Source organism: Drosophila takahashii, chromosome 3L (genome assembly GCF_030179915.1).
Source record: "Drosophila takahashii strain IR98-3 E-12201 chromosome 3L, DtakHiC1v2, whole genome shotgun sequence".
NCBI lineage: Eukaryota > Metazoa > Arthropoda > Insecta > Diptera > Drosophilidae > Drosophila > Drosophila takahashii.
Genome location: NC_091680.1, coordinates 8,608,437 through 8,624,789, shown reverse-complemented (window position 1 = coordinate 8,624,789; position 16,353 = coordinate 8,608,437). Strand labels below are relative to the sequence as shown.

General features: G+C 40.4%; 1 protein-coding gene across 3 annotated transcripts in view; it reads left to right on the top strand.

The window, feature by feature from the left end:
- The window catches only part of unc-13-4A (BAI1 associated protein 3), a 51,766-nt gene that overhangs the window by 15,649 nt on the left and 19,764 nt on the right, over positions 1-16,353 (top strand). For all 3 annotated transcript variants that reach the window (XR_011418537.1, XM_070215057.1, XM_070215056.1), the window contains exons 3-4: positions 4,520-4,665; positions 14,975-15,611. Coding sequence is in view for 2 of the 3 variants with exons in the window: in XM_070215057.1 (XP_070071158.1) it covers positions 15,170-15,611 (442 nt within the window). In the remaining variant the exon portion in view is untranslated. The remainder of the gene's footprint in view (positions 1-4,519; positions 4,666-14,974; positions 15,612-16,353) is intronic.

Sequence of the window (16,353 nt, the reverse complement as noted above, 5' to 3'; positions counted from 1 at the left end):
AAAGAGTAAAAGTGAACTACTACTTAAGAAACTGTGGATATGCATGCTTAATACTACTATTTTTAAATTCTTAAATGTATATTTTATAGATGCTTTGTTAAGGGTATTAAAAACAAATCATCCGCTTGCAAGTACTTTTTCATTCTCTATAATATATCAATATATCAATTGTATTTGTTGTATTTTTCTTGGCTCAGGCAATGCATCAAAATGTTACTTTTCCTTCTCCACGTTTATGTGTGTATCTGCTGTGTCGAAATCTGATTGAGTTATTGAGCTAAAATTTTCTGGAGCTTCCCTGTTATTGTTGTTGCTCGCAATTGTGCACATCACAATCGTAATAATAATCGTATATTTTTATGCGGGCAGAAGTCCGGAGAAGTCCATAAAAAGCCAGCACTGGATTAGGTTTTATTCGCAGGTTTGAGGGCAAACAGAAAGGCTTTAATGCGATTTGTACACATTAATCATACGCCATGATGCACAGTACTAAAACCAATAACAAGGATTTGTACTAATAACATTTCTGGGAATCTGGGGGACTGGAGCTGGGAAAACTTATGACGGTCATTTGAGAGAGAGTGTGGCAGACAATGAAATCGAATTTCATTAAATTAGCAGGAGCGACTAGAACAAGGACACGACTCTTATTGGATGCTCGAATCAATGACCGAAACAACAACGGGCGCCATTAACAAGAGCAAATACGAAATACGAACTTAGCTGGAGGTAAAAACAATCGATAGGGGGAAAGAAAAACAACAACATTTCTCCCAGAGGGCGATTCATTGACAATTTGCCAGGGCGGACTCCGAAGTTTTTGGCACCTGATTGGGGAGTCTGAAGGACGTGTGTGGGAGGACCTTTCACCTCGCTCGCTTTATTGTTTGCAATTTGTTTTTAGCTGCCCAAACAGAACTTTCTTTTTATGGCTCAACCTGAGGCCAGGACATGGCCAGTAGCACACGCCCACTTTTTTGCGCCTATTTATCCTGGGGCTAAAAATAACCGAGACGTGCCGCTCTATTTATAGCCCCCTGCATATAGGGCCCATAACACTTGGTGGCAACAACTAATGCCGATTGCCATAACCGAGAAATCGTGGATGAATCCCATTGACATTTAAGCTGCCACAAATTGCTTTTCTGCGGCGCCAACTCCTTGCTACTGCCACACCTCATGCATGTTTGGGGGCCTGGTCATGAGTTCCTTAACTTTCCACGCATTCGTCTGCGGCCTATCGAGCACATTTACATAACGAAAAATGAAATTTTCAAATTATAACAAATTGAATTTGCCGAAAGCGTAGGGGAGCACAAAACAAAAATGGTTGGGAAAGCCTTCTAAAGAGGATAACCAACAAAGAGAGGCTCACAAAGGCGCCTTAAATATTGACATATGCCCACATGGGCCCACAAAAGCAAAGGTAAAACAGGTGGAACGCAAAATGTCCAAAAGGATTTACCAAGGGATTTTATCGGGCATAGCCAAGAAATTGACATGCTAATACAATTATTGGCTAGTTTTATATAACGGAATCTTGGGTTTTTGCTTTAAACTCTTCATCAAATATAATAAAATAATAATAAAATATGATATTTTAGTATTTACCATTATTTATCATTTTAAACAGCAATAAAAAGGTTTAACAATTTTTTTTAACGTAAGTTTCAAAATATGAGAATAAAATTTAAGAAAGATTTATCTTGCAAAATAGATAAAATTCAAAACAAGAAACTACCTATACATTTCTAGTATTCTAATGTGGGAGCTTATAAATATATATATCCTAAGATAATCCAAAATAAGAAATTTAGATCTTACCGAAATTCTCTTTAAAACCTGAAGCTATGTAATTCCAATCTCTTATCCGGTTCAATGATTCCTCAATCGTCCGCTGTCTGGAGTTTCGAACCAGTTCCAATCGGATGCACTCCGCATCCTTGTATCCTTGTAGCCCAATCAGTCACCCGGCTACGTGTTCGGCCCAACATGTTGTGGATGTGGAGGCGACTGACTTGGCATCGCATTCGCGGCACATTGTGTTGTCTTTTGATCGGCGGACGCCATTTCTTTGCCGTCTGTTCGACAGCCTCAACTTCCATGGTCCGTGTGTTTTTTTGTATTTATGCGTTGATGTTTTACGTGCCCGAAATGCCAAGAGCCTGGCTATCCATACAAAATGTATGTGCGAATGCTTGCCTTCCGTATGTGCGATGATTGTACGTGTAAAGTTTATATTGTGTAAATGCTGGCTGGCTGGCTGTTTGGCATAGTTGGAAAAGTGAAAAGGCAGCAGGGCGAGGTAACTCGGTTAGATGTTGCCAAAAACGTATGTATGACCCTGGAAAAGGGTTAGCAAGGCAAATGAATTTATGTGGTTTTTTCTCTTTCATTCTCCTTTTCGGCTTGGGTTACATTCATATTTGTATTCGATTCCATTCGTCAAATGCAGAAAGTGAATTTAGTGTTTTTTGAAATTCATTCTTTTATTTCGTATCTTTTTTGTTCGTTCTCATTTCCCGATTTCCGTTTTCGGTTCTCCGGTTTCGCTACGTTTTTCGGTGTTATTAAAGCATGGCAAAATATTGACGCAACCATTAACAAAAGCTTTTAGTGCAAATACAGCTGGCTGTGGCATGTGGCAAGTGGCAGTCGCAACACAGAGCCATCGGCGAGGGCGTCGTCGAAGGGCGAAAAGGCAGACCAGCAAAAGGACGGTCGTCACTTTGACAGTCCTGTCGGTTTTGGAGCGTAGCTTTTTGTGTGTCGCGCTGCGTTGCACATTTCCATTTGCATTGTTGCTGCGGCTCCCAGTTCTCCCAGTTCCACTGCCCCTGCAACACTTGCCCCAAAAGCCCCCAGGATCAGGAGGAATGGTCAATGGGCTATCTATTTTAACTGCCCTGCAGGTTGGCTGTCCTGCAGTGCTTCTTCTGCCGTTCCACATTCGCTTTGGCATGTGCAATTGCCTGACGCAACAGCAACAGGAACATCCAAGGCAACAACAGCAGCAACACACATTGTTGACGTGCATTTGTGTTTTGTGTCATGCCGGCACTGCCTGTGGCTTTGATTTGACTTTCAGTTGCCAATTCAAAATGCTTCTAGCCAAGGACAAACAGCTTTAAATCCGAACTCTGACAGTATTGTGATGGGGATATTAAAAGGACATTCAGACAGCTCAGCTCTGGCTGGCCATAAATATTCACAGAGGCAGCTCTTTAATGCTTGATTTGATTTGAGGAGGTATGTTAATTAACAGTCTTATTTTGATCATCTGGGTATTCTAATTCCCTGAGCCAATTTTCTTCAATTGCATTAAAGTGGAAAGAGGCGGGCATAAATAGCTTGAATCAATAATTCTATTTTTCTTTAAAAAGCAACTAGATTTATTTTGATTTTGTTGAATGTTTTTCTTTAATTCTTAAATAAACAAGTCTCTCGACATTTTATGAACCAATTTCTCTTTTTTTAAATTGTTTTTTTATGGTTTAATAAATCTAATCCATTATTCGAATTTCCACGAAATAGCAACAGAAATTTTCTGGCTATGTGATTCGCTTTAAAGGTCAAATAAAATATAAATAAATATATTTAGTCTGAATATTTCACTATAACTATTGGCGCATTGAATTGCCATTTCTTTCAAAGATTTCATTTTAAATCGACATTTATAATTTAATTTTCCCAAAGTGGTATGCTGAAAGCATAATGGAGATGAGTAAATCTCTAATGTCTGGGTATTTTGTTGAGCATTTCAACAATTTTCCGCACAGGATTCCCGTGCCCTTAGTCAAACGGCCAATCATCGAATCACCAAATTCCAATCTCGCCAATCCCAGAATTACATCTCACCACCTTGCCCGCTCTCGAGGCAATCAAAGTTGGATTTCGGGAGCCCTTTGGGGGAGCACCCTCAATCTAAAACAGGCAAACACAATTAATGGGATAAAAAACGAACTCAAACTGGAGAGTCGCGCACTCTAATTTACTTTATTTTTGGACACGAATAGCGGACCGGGCTAAGTGCGTGGTCTCAGCCAACGGAAACGGATACTCATGCAGCCGAAAGCGGAAATGTTATGCCGACGACAACGAATGAGGCGCTATACGATATGTATGGGTGTGTGTGTGTGAGTGGCGGGCCAAAAAAGGACGAAAATAACACCCAGGAAAACGGATCCACAGACAGGGTCGAGTCGTGTCGAGCGGAGCATTTCTAGCATTAAATTTATGTACATGTCATTGGGGGCGTATACGTAACGTGCCCGAGGGCATCACGATATTTTTGGCCGTCTGCCTGGGCGCCCATAAAGTGTTGCGAATTCCTTACCTTTCCGTTTACCTTTACCTTCAGCTGTATCTCGGCCCAAGTTGATGGCTGGGCTTAAAAAAATATTTGCTACCGCGCCGCGCCTTAAATCCACACAAATTAAGCCCTAAATTAGAAAGCCATCACTTGAAGTAATTGCCGGGCCGATTTTTATGCTTTATATCTTGGTTTTTATCTTTGCAGTCGCAGCATTAGAGGACGTGCCCGGACTGCCAACATGATGTAGTAGACGCGGAGTCCCCAGCAAGGACAACTCAACGAGACAGTAGCACACGCTGTTGCTCTGATGATGCCCCATTTCTATTGCCATCGACTTGTTTGCGTCTGCGGTATGTGTTTAAAATTTCATTTTTATTCCTTTATTTTTATTTTCCGTTTAATGGGCTGTCTTGTCCTTTTTTTTTTCGTTGGCACCCAGAAAACCCGAAACACTGCAGCTCTCGGCTGGCCACATGAAACTTTAATTTATTTTTGCATAATTTTCAAGGTGTGTGTGTGGGAAAATGTTCATTAAACACCCGCAGGAATGTGTCTGTTCTCTTCTTAAATGTTTTTGTTTTAAATTGGGGTAGCCACCACTTGGGTCCCCCAGATTTGAAGTCCCTGACGGCTGAGATGTTGGGATGTGACTGTGAGTGTGGGACGACAGTACGGGTGACAGTGACACCAATTATGCATAATTTCCATGGCAGACCCGGGACGAAAACTGGCAGCCAACAATAACAACTTTATTAATCATGCATAACGCTAGCCTAGGCAGATAATAAACAGAAAAGTTATCGTTATTATAATGATTGCCGGCAATGGACAGGAAAATGCGGAAGTCCGGTGGCATTTTGTCATTAAACAGGAGAAAATAGAAGATTAACGTTAATTCATCATTAGTACATATTATTTTGTATTCTACTTTTAAATTACTGGTACTACTTAATGACATAAAAAAAAAATTTCTAAAACGAATGAAACAAATTAAGAATTTAATTAAATTTGATTTGTTACTCAAACTTAATAATGAATGTTTTAAAATATTTTTTTCATATCCATTATTTGATTTATCTATTTTTAAATGTTTTCTTTCTGGTCATTTAATTTTTTTTCCTTCTGCGTCATTAAAACAACACCTAAAATTCGCTTGCTCTATGGGCTTTTGCGTTGTGTTTATTATTATTTCCAACTGCCACGCCCACAAACAGACCATAACATGCACCACAAGAACGCCCCCGAGTGGCACATCATTCCTCATCCCGCCCGGCATGATAATACATTCTTTTTTCCTCGCTCTGACCGCAGTTCTAATGCCTTTTTCATTGTCTTTTCATCGTCATCGCCGTTGTCGGGCCCATGTCCCTGGTCACGCCCCCAAGTGGTTGGCCCTTTTGCATACTTGGAGGTGGAGATATGGGTAGCTGGGTAGCTGGGACTGCTCTACTCCACTTCGGAGGAGACTGAGTGGCTCAGGCAAATTGACGTCATGTCATCAATCAATCTTGCTGCAGAGCTGCGGGCCGCACGCCAACGCATCATCACAGTTTGCCTTTTCTTTTCATACTTTCCCCCTGACAAGCTGTGAATTTTTTATTTTCCCTCCACACTCCTTCCGCTAAATCCAAGTTTAGTCGGGCAATTTCAATTTACTTTTGAATTCTTTTTCCTTTTCACTTGGAAAATTTTCATTAGGCACTGGGATATGGGATAGCTTTTAACTGCAGGCCGACGTTGCGGTTTGATTTATGTTTTTTTAATGAGCCCTGCCGCTTAGCTATTGTCTGACCAAGCGTGAAAGCCGGGGAAATTTTAGACCAAAGGGTTCAAGGCCATGGCACTGACCTTAGCAGCACCACAATAAATATTCAGAGAGCGTTCTGTGCGAATAAAAAAAAAGAATGCGAATAACAAATGGCAAACGAATTGCGTCGGGGTGCTGTTAAATTTTAATTGCTTCGCAGGACACGGCCCTCATGGCGTATACGTTATGCATGTGACCAGGAGAAATTGTCGCTGCTAATTTCCCATTTAACATGGCTCCCTTTACCACTCCCAACTGTGTGTCTGTGTGTTTTATTGCTCGGTTATTTTAATTAAAAACTTTGCTCAGCTGACAGTAGCAATTGCCGCATCCCTCAGCCTCTTAACCCATTTCGCCTGCCTACTCAGCAACTTAACTTTCTTCCACCGGCTTTGGCCCGAAGTTTGCTGCGCATTTTAGCTGCCTCGAGCTGCGAACTGCGAGCTGCGTGTGGCATCCAGACAACAAAGCTGTCGGTACAAGAGCTACTTTGTGCCAGTATCTCCTTTGTCTTGGCCTCGTTTCCACCATCACCACCACCCACGTTTAAGCGACTTTTGCTATTTTTACGCCGCTAAGCCGCCATTAAAGCCATATGCAAAATATGGCCACGTTAAGATGTGCAAACGTCTGGATGGAATGAGATGTACTGGGATGGGGGGCACAAATCTTGGGCCTTTTTTTATTTGTTCACTGCTCTTATGTCACCTTGTTGATGATGTTGGCGACATTCGAAAAACAAAAGCGCAAAGCGGCGCTCCTAATCCCGCTTAACGTTCTGTTGACGTCGCCGTGGCAACCGAATGCCATCAGGCATTTCGTCACATAAAAATACATGGCCAATATATATGTATGCGGAATACAGAATAATGAAAAATGTATATGAGGGCGGACGAAAAAAGGGTCCTTAACGAAAATAAATCATAAAAACGAAGGGAATGAAATACAGATTACTTCAGCACGAACCAAGCCCAGCTTTAAGCGGAATTTCGCAGCCAATCGGCTAATGGTTTGTCGCAGAAATGGCAAACGAAATTTGGCCATGGTAAAGTCTTTAAATGAATTAAATCTATATTAATTAAATTAATTAACAAATACTACAATTTGATCCTTTTTCAGAGATTTATGGGGTTGATTTTAATTGCACCATAGAAAACTGAAACAATTTAAAATTTAATTTGAATGACTGCTTTTAAAACATATTTATGTTTATTGGAAAAATGCATCCTAAAGTTGGTTTGGTCTAGTTTAAAAAGTTTTCTGCTCTAAAGCGTATAAAAACTATATTTTTAAAGCAGCTTGTTTTTCGAAAAAATTCATTAAAAAGTTGGAAGAGTATAATTGTTAATTTAAAGAGTTCCACGCTGTAAAATGTTAAACAAACCTTGTTTGCAAAGCAGTTTCCTACTTAAAACAAGCTGGAATTTCCACTGGTAAAATGCACCGGACCTTAACAAAAATTCCGCGCTGCTTTGCAAAAATACCATCCTCTACTTTTGCAGAGCAACTGGCCTCAACACGTTTTAATTACGGAGCATTTAAGCAAACAAAAGCGTGAATATGCAGTACAAAAATACATTTTCATTGCCCCACACAACGTGTGTATGCATTGCGCATACGCCGCGTTCGCCGGCGAAGTCCGTAAATAAGCTGCGGCGCCCTTAATTGCAGACTTTGTGAAAAGGGGTGGGAACGGAGGGGGTAATACAAAGCGCAATGAAAGCAAACAATAAACCCGGTCGGCATAAAGGCCAATGGAGAAAAAATACAGAACAGAACAGAAGCTGAAAAGCAATTTTTATGATGGTCCTTTGCTAACCCAGTAAAAATGAACTTAAAGCCGAGCCAACGAGTCGGAAACATTGAACGTCTGGCAGAACCATAACCCATCTTCGCCTCATCCCCACAGTCTGTCATTCCCCTCCCCCTTTTTCCACTAGAAAGGATGTTGTGCATTGAGCCGTTTTGGATTTACTTGTAATTTGCAACAATGTTAAGTTCTGGAAGCTGCTGGTGCTGTTGCAACGTCTTCGTTTGTTCGCTTGGCCCCCCGCTTTTGTTGTTCGCTGTTTGACATGTCAAAGCCAAACAAAGCGCCCCTAGACACACACATACTCACGCATTATTATGGTACAGGGAGCTATATACCATCATCCAAACCATTAGCACTCCCCGTGGCTTTGATTGGCGTCAAAAAACGCATCAAACGACGGCAAGGCAAGGTGACTTTCAAGTTCAGCGAACACGATTAATAGGTAGGTTCACTTAAGAGAGGGGAAGAAAGAGTAGAACCAATTCCTTAAAGACCAATTATGTTGAACAACAATTAACTGGAATTACGAAAAATATTTAGTCACCCGTAAAGCTGTAAAACCAAATCAAAATTCACAAATTAAACTGAATTTTTTTTAAAGTTTGGGGGAAAAATTAAGAATATGATGAGAATATAATAAAACTTTATTTAACAGTCAGGGGGGAAAACAGCAAAATTAATTTTAATTTATAATTATTATTTTAAAATGGGTGGAGTAGAACTTTATTCAGTTCGACAAACTAGACAATGTCTTGGTCCAAAATGTTAAAGTTTCAAGTTTTCTCTTCAAATTAGAGTATTTTTTGCCAGAAAAGGCAAGTAAAGAATATTCAAAGCGAAAACTCTTTAAAGTTGAATGGCCAGTACTTCAGCCAATCCATGCATTAATTAACAGCATAAAGAGTTGATTGAAAGTTTGTACTTAGCTTTTGGGCGAAGACAAGTAGCAAGAACAAGAACAGGCGTAATTTGGCCATCGATTTTGAATGAGCCAAGCATGCTTGGAATTTGTAATTAAAGCGGCCAAAGGCTGTGTGGCCGGGGTGTTCAAGCAGCAGCCACTTTGAAATTGTTGCAATGTCAAAGGCGACAATTAAACGTTGATTCGGCCTGTTTGTCTGTGAGTGTGTGTGTGTGTGTGCCTCACCCACTCGGTGGTTTTGGCCACGCTTCACAATTAGGCGAAATAGAACACACACATCCGCCCCCACACAAAGCACATTAATTATGCATGCGTATGTGTGCGACGCGCCTCCAATTTCCTGTGCGACATTCCTCATTGCCGAAAACATTTTTGCGCCACCGCAAATATAGTCCATGAACGGATCCAGTGTCCTTTGTGACTGTGGAGACAGAGAAAGAAATTTATTTAGTTGTGCCATGTGATTTTTTAAACAGAGCCTTACTTTATTTTGTCAAAAGTCGCAATAACAACTTAATTTTTGTATATATTTTTTACTTTAAGAAAAATTAAAAATACTTATTAAAGTGCCTAAAAGTAGGCAACAAAATAATTTTTGATCGACGTTACTTTTTTACTGCTTACTTTTTAACATACTTTAAAATTATTTAAAACCCCTAAAAAATTTTAGAGCTAACATTTGTGGAAACTTTATATATTTTTCCAAAAATCCTAATGTAGGTATCATCTTTAATCTGTAAATTTTTTTTAAATCTTCAATCTACTAATAATCACAAAATATACTTATAGAAACCATTTTATTTATACCTTTTTTCCTTAGTGTAATTTTTGAGATAGCTTACTTGAGAGTTGTTCAAGACCTGCGTCTAATTAGGCAGCCTGGTTACGCCTCGCTAGGCGTATGCGTAATTTGATAGTTTTAATTGGACATTCCATGGGCCCCAGAGATACACGATGGAGCGGGAGAGGGAGCGGCAAAACTCACCCTTTCCTTTTCATATGGAAATTTTGATTGGAATGCGAGCAATATTTAATTAGATCTCTGCTGGCACACAAAAACACCTTGCATTAAACTTTCTGCAAAGTTGTGAGTACCTACTCAAGACCATGAGTCTAAAGTCTTATGTTGATTTTCTCCTTGGCTGGCTAATTAGTGGGATTTCCCAAAGGATTTACCTCTGACATGGTAATTCTACTGGCAACTTAATCAATGCGGATTCCTTGCAGCCGCCATAAGTGCAGCGTTTTTGACGGCAGCCCCTGTAATTAATAGCCGCAAATCCAGCAAGTTAATTGAATTTCTGTTGCATTTGCGCAAATTGCCCATACGCCCTGTTGTGCCGGTTCGTGTGTGTTTGCCTTTGCGTTTTCGTGCCCTGTTTGTGTTTTAACAAATTAAGCAATTTACCAGACAGCTGCACAAGGCAGGTGACCCTTCTTGGGCGCATTTATCAAAGGCAACTCATCCACCTTCTCGGGGCTTTCAGTTCGGCACTTTTGCATGCTTGGGCCCCATTACTCATGGGCCCCTTTGGATCCTGGGAACCTTGCACCCCATTGTCCTGGCCAGCCATTCTTGCCGTAGTTGTTCGTCCGGCATCTTGTAGTGGCCACACAAAAGGATCTATGGTTTATTGCATTTGACAGAGAAATAGAGCCCGAGTCCTTGCTTTTCGGCCCCGGCAACATGCTGACTACAAATTGCCAAAGCAAACAAAGAACGGCGAATGGAAAGTGTGGAAAGCGATGCACATGCTGCACTTTTGTGATTTATGGTGATGATGACGATGATGATGCCAATACTGATGAAGCGGAAAAACGAGAAATCCCTGTGGGTGGACACAAAATCCCATTCCCTGGTTTCTGTGGTAGATGCAATTTTTTCGCATCATGTTTAACGCAATTCATGCTTATCGCATCAGTTTTCATTTTCGATGGCTGCATTACTGGCACTCCCTTGGTGAAAAAAACTAAGCCACAAGGGTTTAGTAACTTTCAAGAGTCATAAAAGAAAAACTGTGTTTTTATCACACCTAGTTAAACCATTATTCGGATTGTATTTTGAGGAAAAATCATAAATAATTAGTTTACCCAACTCATTAAAATGTTTTTCCTGTAGGAAATACACAAAAATATCTTGAATTTCAACGCGGTTTGTAAAAGAACTCTTATTGCGCAGTGTGGTAGTTACTAGCAATTGTTACTGCTGCCATGGCTGTGATTATTAGCATTATTGGTTGTTATTAACCTGACTGGTTGCCACAGTTGCTGGTGGCAATTAAATTATATTTGGTCACAATTGCTACATTGTTTGGCCCGTTTCGCTCTCTGAACTTGGCTGGCACAGCCCGTGCGTAAAGTAATTTATGTTTTGCCACGCCCACACACAACTAAGGAAGACATTTGAATGCCGCACATTTGTTTGGCTTGGTTTTTCAGGCCCAACCCCTGGCCGTTTTTGCCTTTTGAGATGTCGAATCTGGAATATCTGCCGCAATGTAAACGAGTTCTTTCTCTGCTTTTCTTTTGCTTTTTTTTTCCACATATTTAAAGCCACATATCATGTCGGGCCAGGAGTGAAAATAAATTTTATGCCAGAGCATGCGTTGCCGTTTGTTGTTGAGCAGCTGCTTTGTCATTTTCACGTACCAGTGTGCACCCTAAAATCCCCATTTCCACCTCCGAAGCATCCTGAATTTACCCCAAGCCCGCACTTTTTGCAACACATTCATCTGCCAGTTGCCTGGGAAAAACTTGGCTTTCGCTAAAAAAAATTACATAAAGCGACATAATAATTTTGCCTTTGAAATTGCCTTACAATTGCTTTTTTTTGTGTGTGTTCGCGAATTCCTTTCCCTTTGGGGATTCTGCGTTTTTTTTCCTGTGGCTTTGTGATATTTTTCGCACAATATTTGGTATATGAAAAAACATTAAAATTTTAAACACCCTAAATTTATATGTATATCCCGAATATTTCTGTTCAAAGAAATCTTTTATTAGGGATTTATTTATTTAACTTCCCTTTTGCATATGCTTATGAACTTTAAAGCTTTGGTTAGCGTATTTCAAATTCTTCTTGGCGATTCTTAAGATTTTGTTTTTCAATTTTCCGCCTTCTATTTGGATTTCGCATCTTTTTTCGTAGAACTTTCTACCGCAGAATTGTTTGCACAGGTGGGTGGGCACATGGAATGCTTTTAAATTATGCCTGGTAACCAAATCAGCTTATAAAATGTGTCTTAAATTGACTCGAATGTGGGACAGTCGGCTAGACCCTCGTCTCAGTTCATTTCGAGGCACAAAAAACGATAATTACTGCGAGTTGATAGAGAGCGCGATGTTGTGACAGCTCTCCGGAATATTTTCGGGAAGTCACATTAGTGCAATCCACATTTAATTTAGTTTTTTCCCCCGGCGAGCTGGAAAAACTTTTTCGAACAAGGGTTGCTGTCGGCACACACACACCCACCCGCGCAAACACCCTTCTCACTGGCCCACATGTCGTATGCGCAATCATTAATAAAAACTAAATAGATTGAAGCAACAGCGACGAGAAAATGGCTTGTGGCCTTCATTTATGGCATACATTACTACACTGAAAGAAGAAGAATAGCTTACAAAATAAATACAAATTAAAAAAAAAACGCTTATAATTATTAAAAATTTGTAATAGTAAAAAAATTTTATTTGGAATTAATTAAGCCACAAAAATAAAATGTTAAATAAATATCCAAATACCTTTTTACAAAAACATTGAAAGTACCAAATGTATACCTTGGTTTTTAATATAACAAACAGAACACAAGTAAAAACCTTTTAATATCCAAGAATTTTAATAAATTTTTTAATAGAAATCGTTTTTAAAGACTTCAAGTTGATTCTTTCTCGGAAAAGGTCAACTTTTATCGACAGTTCCACGACTTCCTGTGTATGCAGCCCACCCAGTAACTCACACATGGCCCTTCCTGCTGCCTCGCTTGGCCAGTGACTAATTAATCTTAATTAAAGTCTAAGTTGGCTGCGTATTTATGCCCCCTTTCCATTCACATACTCAAACATACAAGCATACACCTAAGGTGGTGGGCAGCTGTTGCTGTTGCGGCTCCGCTTCCATTTCATTTAATTGCAATACATTTGTCTGTCGCTTAATGGCAAATTTACGTGCACCATATAAATCAACTTTTGTGTGTTGGTTGATTTATTTTTAGCGCTTTCGAAAACAAAACATAAACCGAATAAAGCGAACCACACATACAACGAGATAACAGGAATGGTTTGCAAATTATTTTCGGAGTCCGCTAATTATGGCACCAGTAAGCAGGATAACATGCTAAAGCTAAACCCTACCAGAAAGAGAGGCGTATATAGGTTAGAGAGAGAAAGAGAGAGCGAAAAAGTCCCATGCATGAATGCGCTGATTACGCCCACGAACGCAGTGGCTTACACATCGCAATCATCGCTGTTTTGGCCATTGTTTTTGCTGGATGCGAATTGTTTGCCAACTGTAGTTCCAGTTGCCATGGCTGCTGGCCATTTAAGGCCATATCCTAGCACTGGTTCAGGCCCCGCATTGCTTTTATGGCATTTAAAGCCACTCAGCACAGCACATAATACCCTTCATTGTCCCCGAGAGTGCTTAACTGCACTATCCTGCGTGTTACCACCTACGATTATGTTGCGAATTTAATCAGTTTTATTCTTATGGCAACAGTAAACAGTTTGACAATTGTCGAGTATTTCGTTTTTGGGCGGGCTTAATATGAGTTGCTCGGGAACATTTTATTGATACCAATAAATACTTATCAAATAGATATTGGAATGTCAAATGATAAATTTGTACTTTCATTCAACTTTATCTATTTGATAGACTATTTGACTATCAGATACCCGTTACTCAGCTAAAGGGTGCGAGTGCGAATGAGATGGGAACATGCAGTCGTTAAAGCCACTGGCGCCATCTAGCGGCTATTTTTTTTACTCTACTAGTAACATAATATTGTATAAACATAATTCATCTTCACTGATTTAAAGCTAAAGTATTAAAGATTTTCGGCTTTTGATTGGTTTTCCTTATCAAGAATTAAATCCTTTAATTTTCCACACTCTTCTGCCAAGTTTGAGCTTCTCCTTCATCGCCAAATCGAAATGACCCAAGAGCCTTAACATTTCCATGGTGATTTTAGCGAGCGAAAGGGCGGACAGCTAAGTCGGTCACGTTTGAATGGCCGGCGGAAACCAGAACCAAAACTGGTGTTCAATTTGCAATTTCATTTTCGCCAGCCGATTCGCTCATCCATAAATGAGAGCCAAACCCGACAAACTAATTAATTAACTACTTTTCTGCTTGGTCCAGCGTTTATTTTCGGTCGACGAAAATATTATTATTAGTATTTTAGTTGGGCCAAATTACATGGGGACCAATTTATGGACCCTGGACAATTCGGCCAGGTAATGCTAGTGGATGTGTGTTCTGCCCAATTATTCATGCAGATCGATTAGCCATGAACCCAGAAATGGCTCATTAGGCTCAGCTGATTAAACGTTAATTAGGACAGCGGAATCGGGGCGTATACTTCAAAAGAAATTTAATTAAGAGCCAGACCTTCTGGTGAGCAATACGACTCGGCAATCAATCGATGTGTATGTATAGACCGAAGCAATGCCTAAATGCAATCGCCTTTTTCCCCTCGATATTTGTACTGAATTTGGTTGAGCAAACAGGAGTTGGGGTGGTAAGTCAACAAAACTGCTGACGAAACGAATCAAAGACAAATATAATCGGGGAAAGAAGTTCGGGGGAATCAGAGCCCTTGAGTGCAGTGGCTATAAAAGTGCCAAACAAGTTGGCTTAATTAATTTTTTGTTTGGATCCGATGAAATTCCAGCGCTGCAAAGTATGCTACTTCAAAAAGGCAAATGAAGAGCATTTCGTCCGGCTTTTGTGTTTTGTAATTGCTTTTAATCTGAACACGAAAATACTTACATACACACATAACTCCCCATCTTAAGCCCCTGGCCGAAATTCAATTATTGCCAAAAATAGCAGAAAACAATTCTCCAGCGGATTGCAAAAGGTTCACCTTAAACAAACATTTCGTTTCGTCTTTATCCTTGCAGAGCCTTGAAAAGAAAACGACGAAGGAGCGCGAGTCTGGACCAATTTATAATCGTGAATTGGGGAGAAACATAACGAATTGGGTAGGCAAATCCCGGGCGCAAGTTTTCCAAGTGATTAATTTCACAAAAAGACGACAAGCGAAGCAACTCGAGCCAATTACACCAGCCAGCCAGATAGGAAAGCCAGATGCCGCCATGAGTTTCCTCAGCTCCATGCAGCAATATGTAACAAGTGGCATCTCGAGTCTGGGCCTTGGCAACCGTCGCTTCTCGCTTTCGCGTCAGGAGTCGAGTGAGCAGCAGTCGGGGATCGGAGGCGCCACACCTGGCGGCCTCGTTTCCGGCCAGCAGCAGCAGCAGCAGGCGTCGTTTCCGCAGCAGCAACTGCAACAGCAGCAGCAGCAGCAGTCACTTCCGCAGCAGCAGCAACAGTTGCTGTTGCAGCAGCAGCAACAACAGCAGCAGCAGCAACATGGCCACGCCCCCCTGCAGCAACAGGCGAGCATTGGCAGCGGACTGGGCGTCTACGGCACCCCCGCCCCGCCCACCGGGGTCGTGGCAGCGTCGGGGGGCGGCAGTAATTACCCCTCCGGAGGCGTGGTAATCGGCAATCCAAATGCCACCAATCCATTACTGGGTGAGTTGTACTACGGATCTGGTTTTTGTTTTGGTTGCTACCTAGACACTAAGCAAAATTAATTTAAATCTATTTTTTTAAATCTACCCTAAATGATTTATTTATCCAAAAATAATAAATATTTTTTAAAAATCTGTTGAAGATATAAAATTAAATTATTTCTAAAGGCAATAAAATAAAATAATTGAAAGATTACATCATACTCTCTCATGAAAAATAAAAGTAAATATGGTATTCAAAAAGTATGCAACAACAAATTGGTTCTAGAATCCCACAAAATTCTGGATAAGTTACTAAAAAAATCAACAACTGAATCGACTCAAAAGATTCAAATTGTTAAAAAAATTATTTTTGATAATCAACACCCTTTCTTAAGAAGCTTTTGATTTTGCGTAAACTTTTTTCCATGTAAAAGGCTTTGCCAAAGGTCACGTCCTCGCAGATAGCGAGAATGGGTTGGCTGGAATCCAAAAACAGCCTTGCCCCTAATTAAGTTGCTAATGGAGTTTTTCGATGTGGTTTTTGCCCCCGGGACATATTGGGTAAACATGGAGTGAAATGCATGTAAAAAAGCACGACTCACCTTTAAGTTGGCTACGACTTGACTTTCCTTTTCACTTTCACTTTCCATCAGCTGCCATAACTTGGCCCAAAAACAATTTGTTTGCGTATGCGTGCCACAAAGATGGTAAACATGGAAAAGTTTATTGAATCCGCCAGACGTTATCGTCATCGGGTCTCA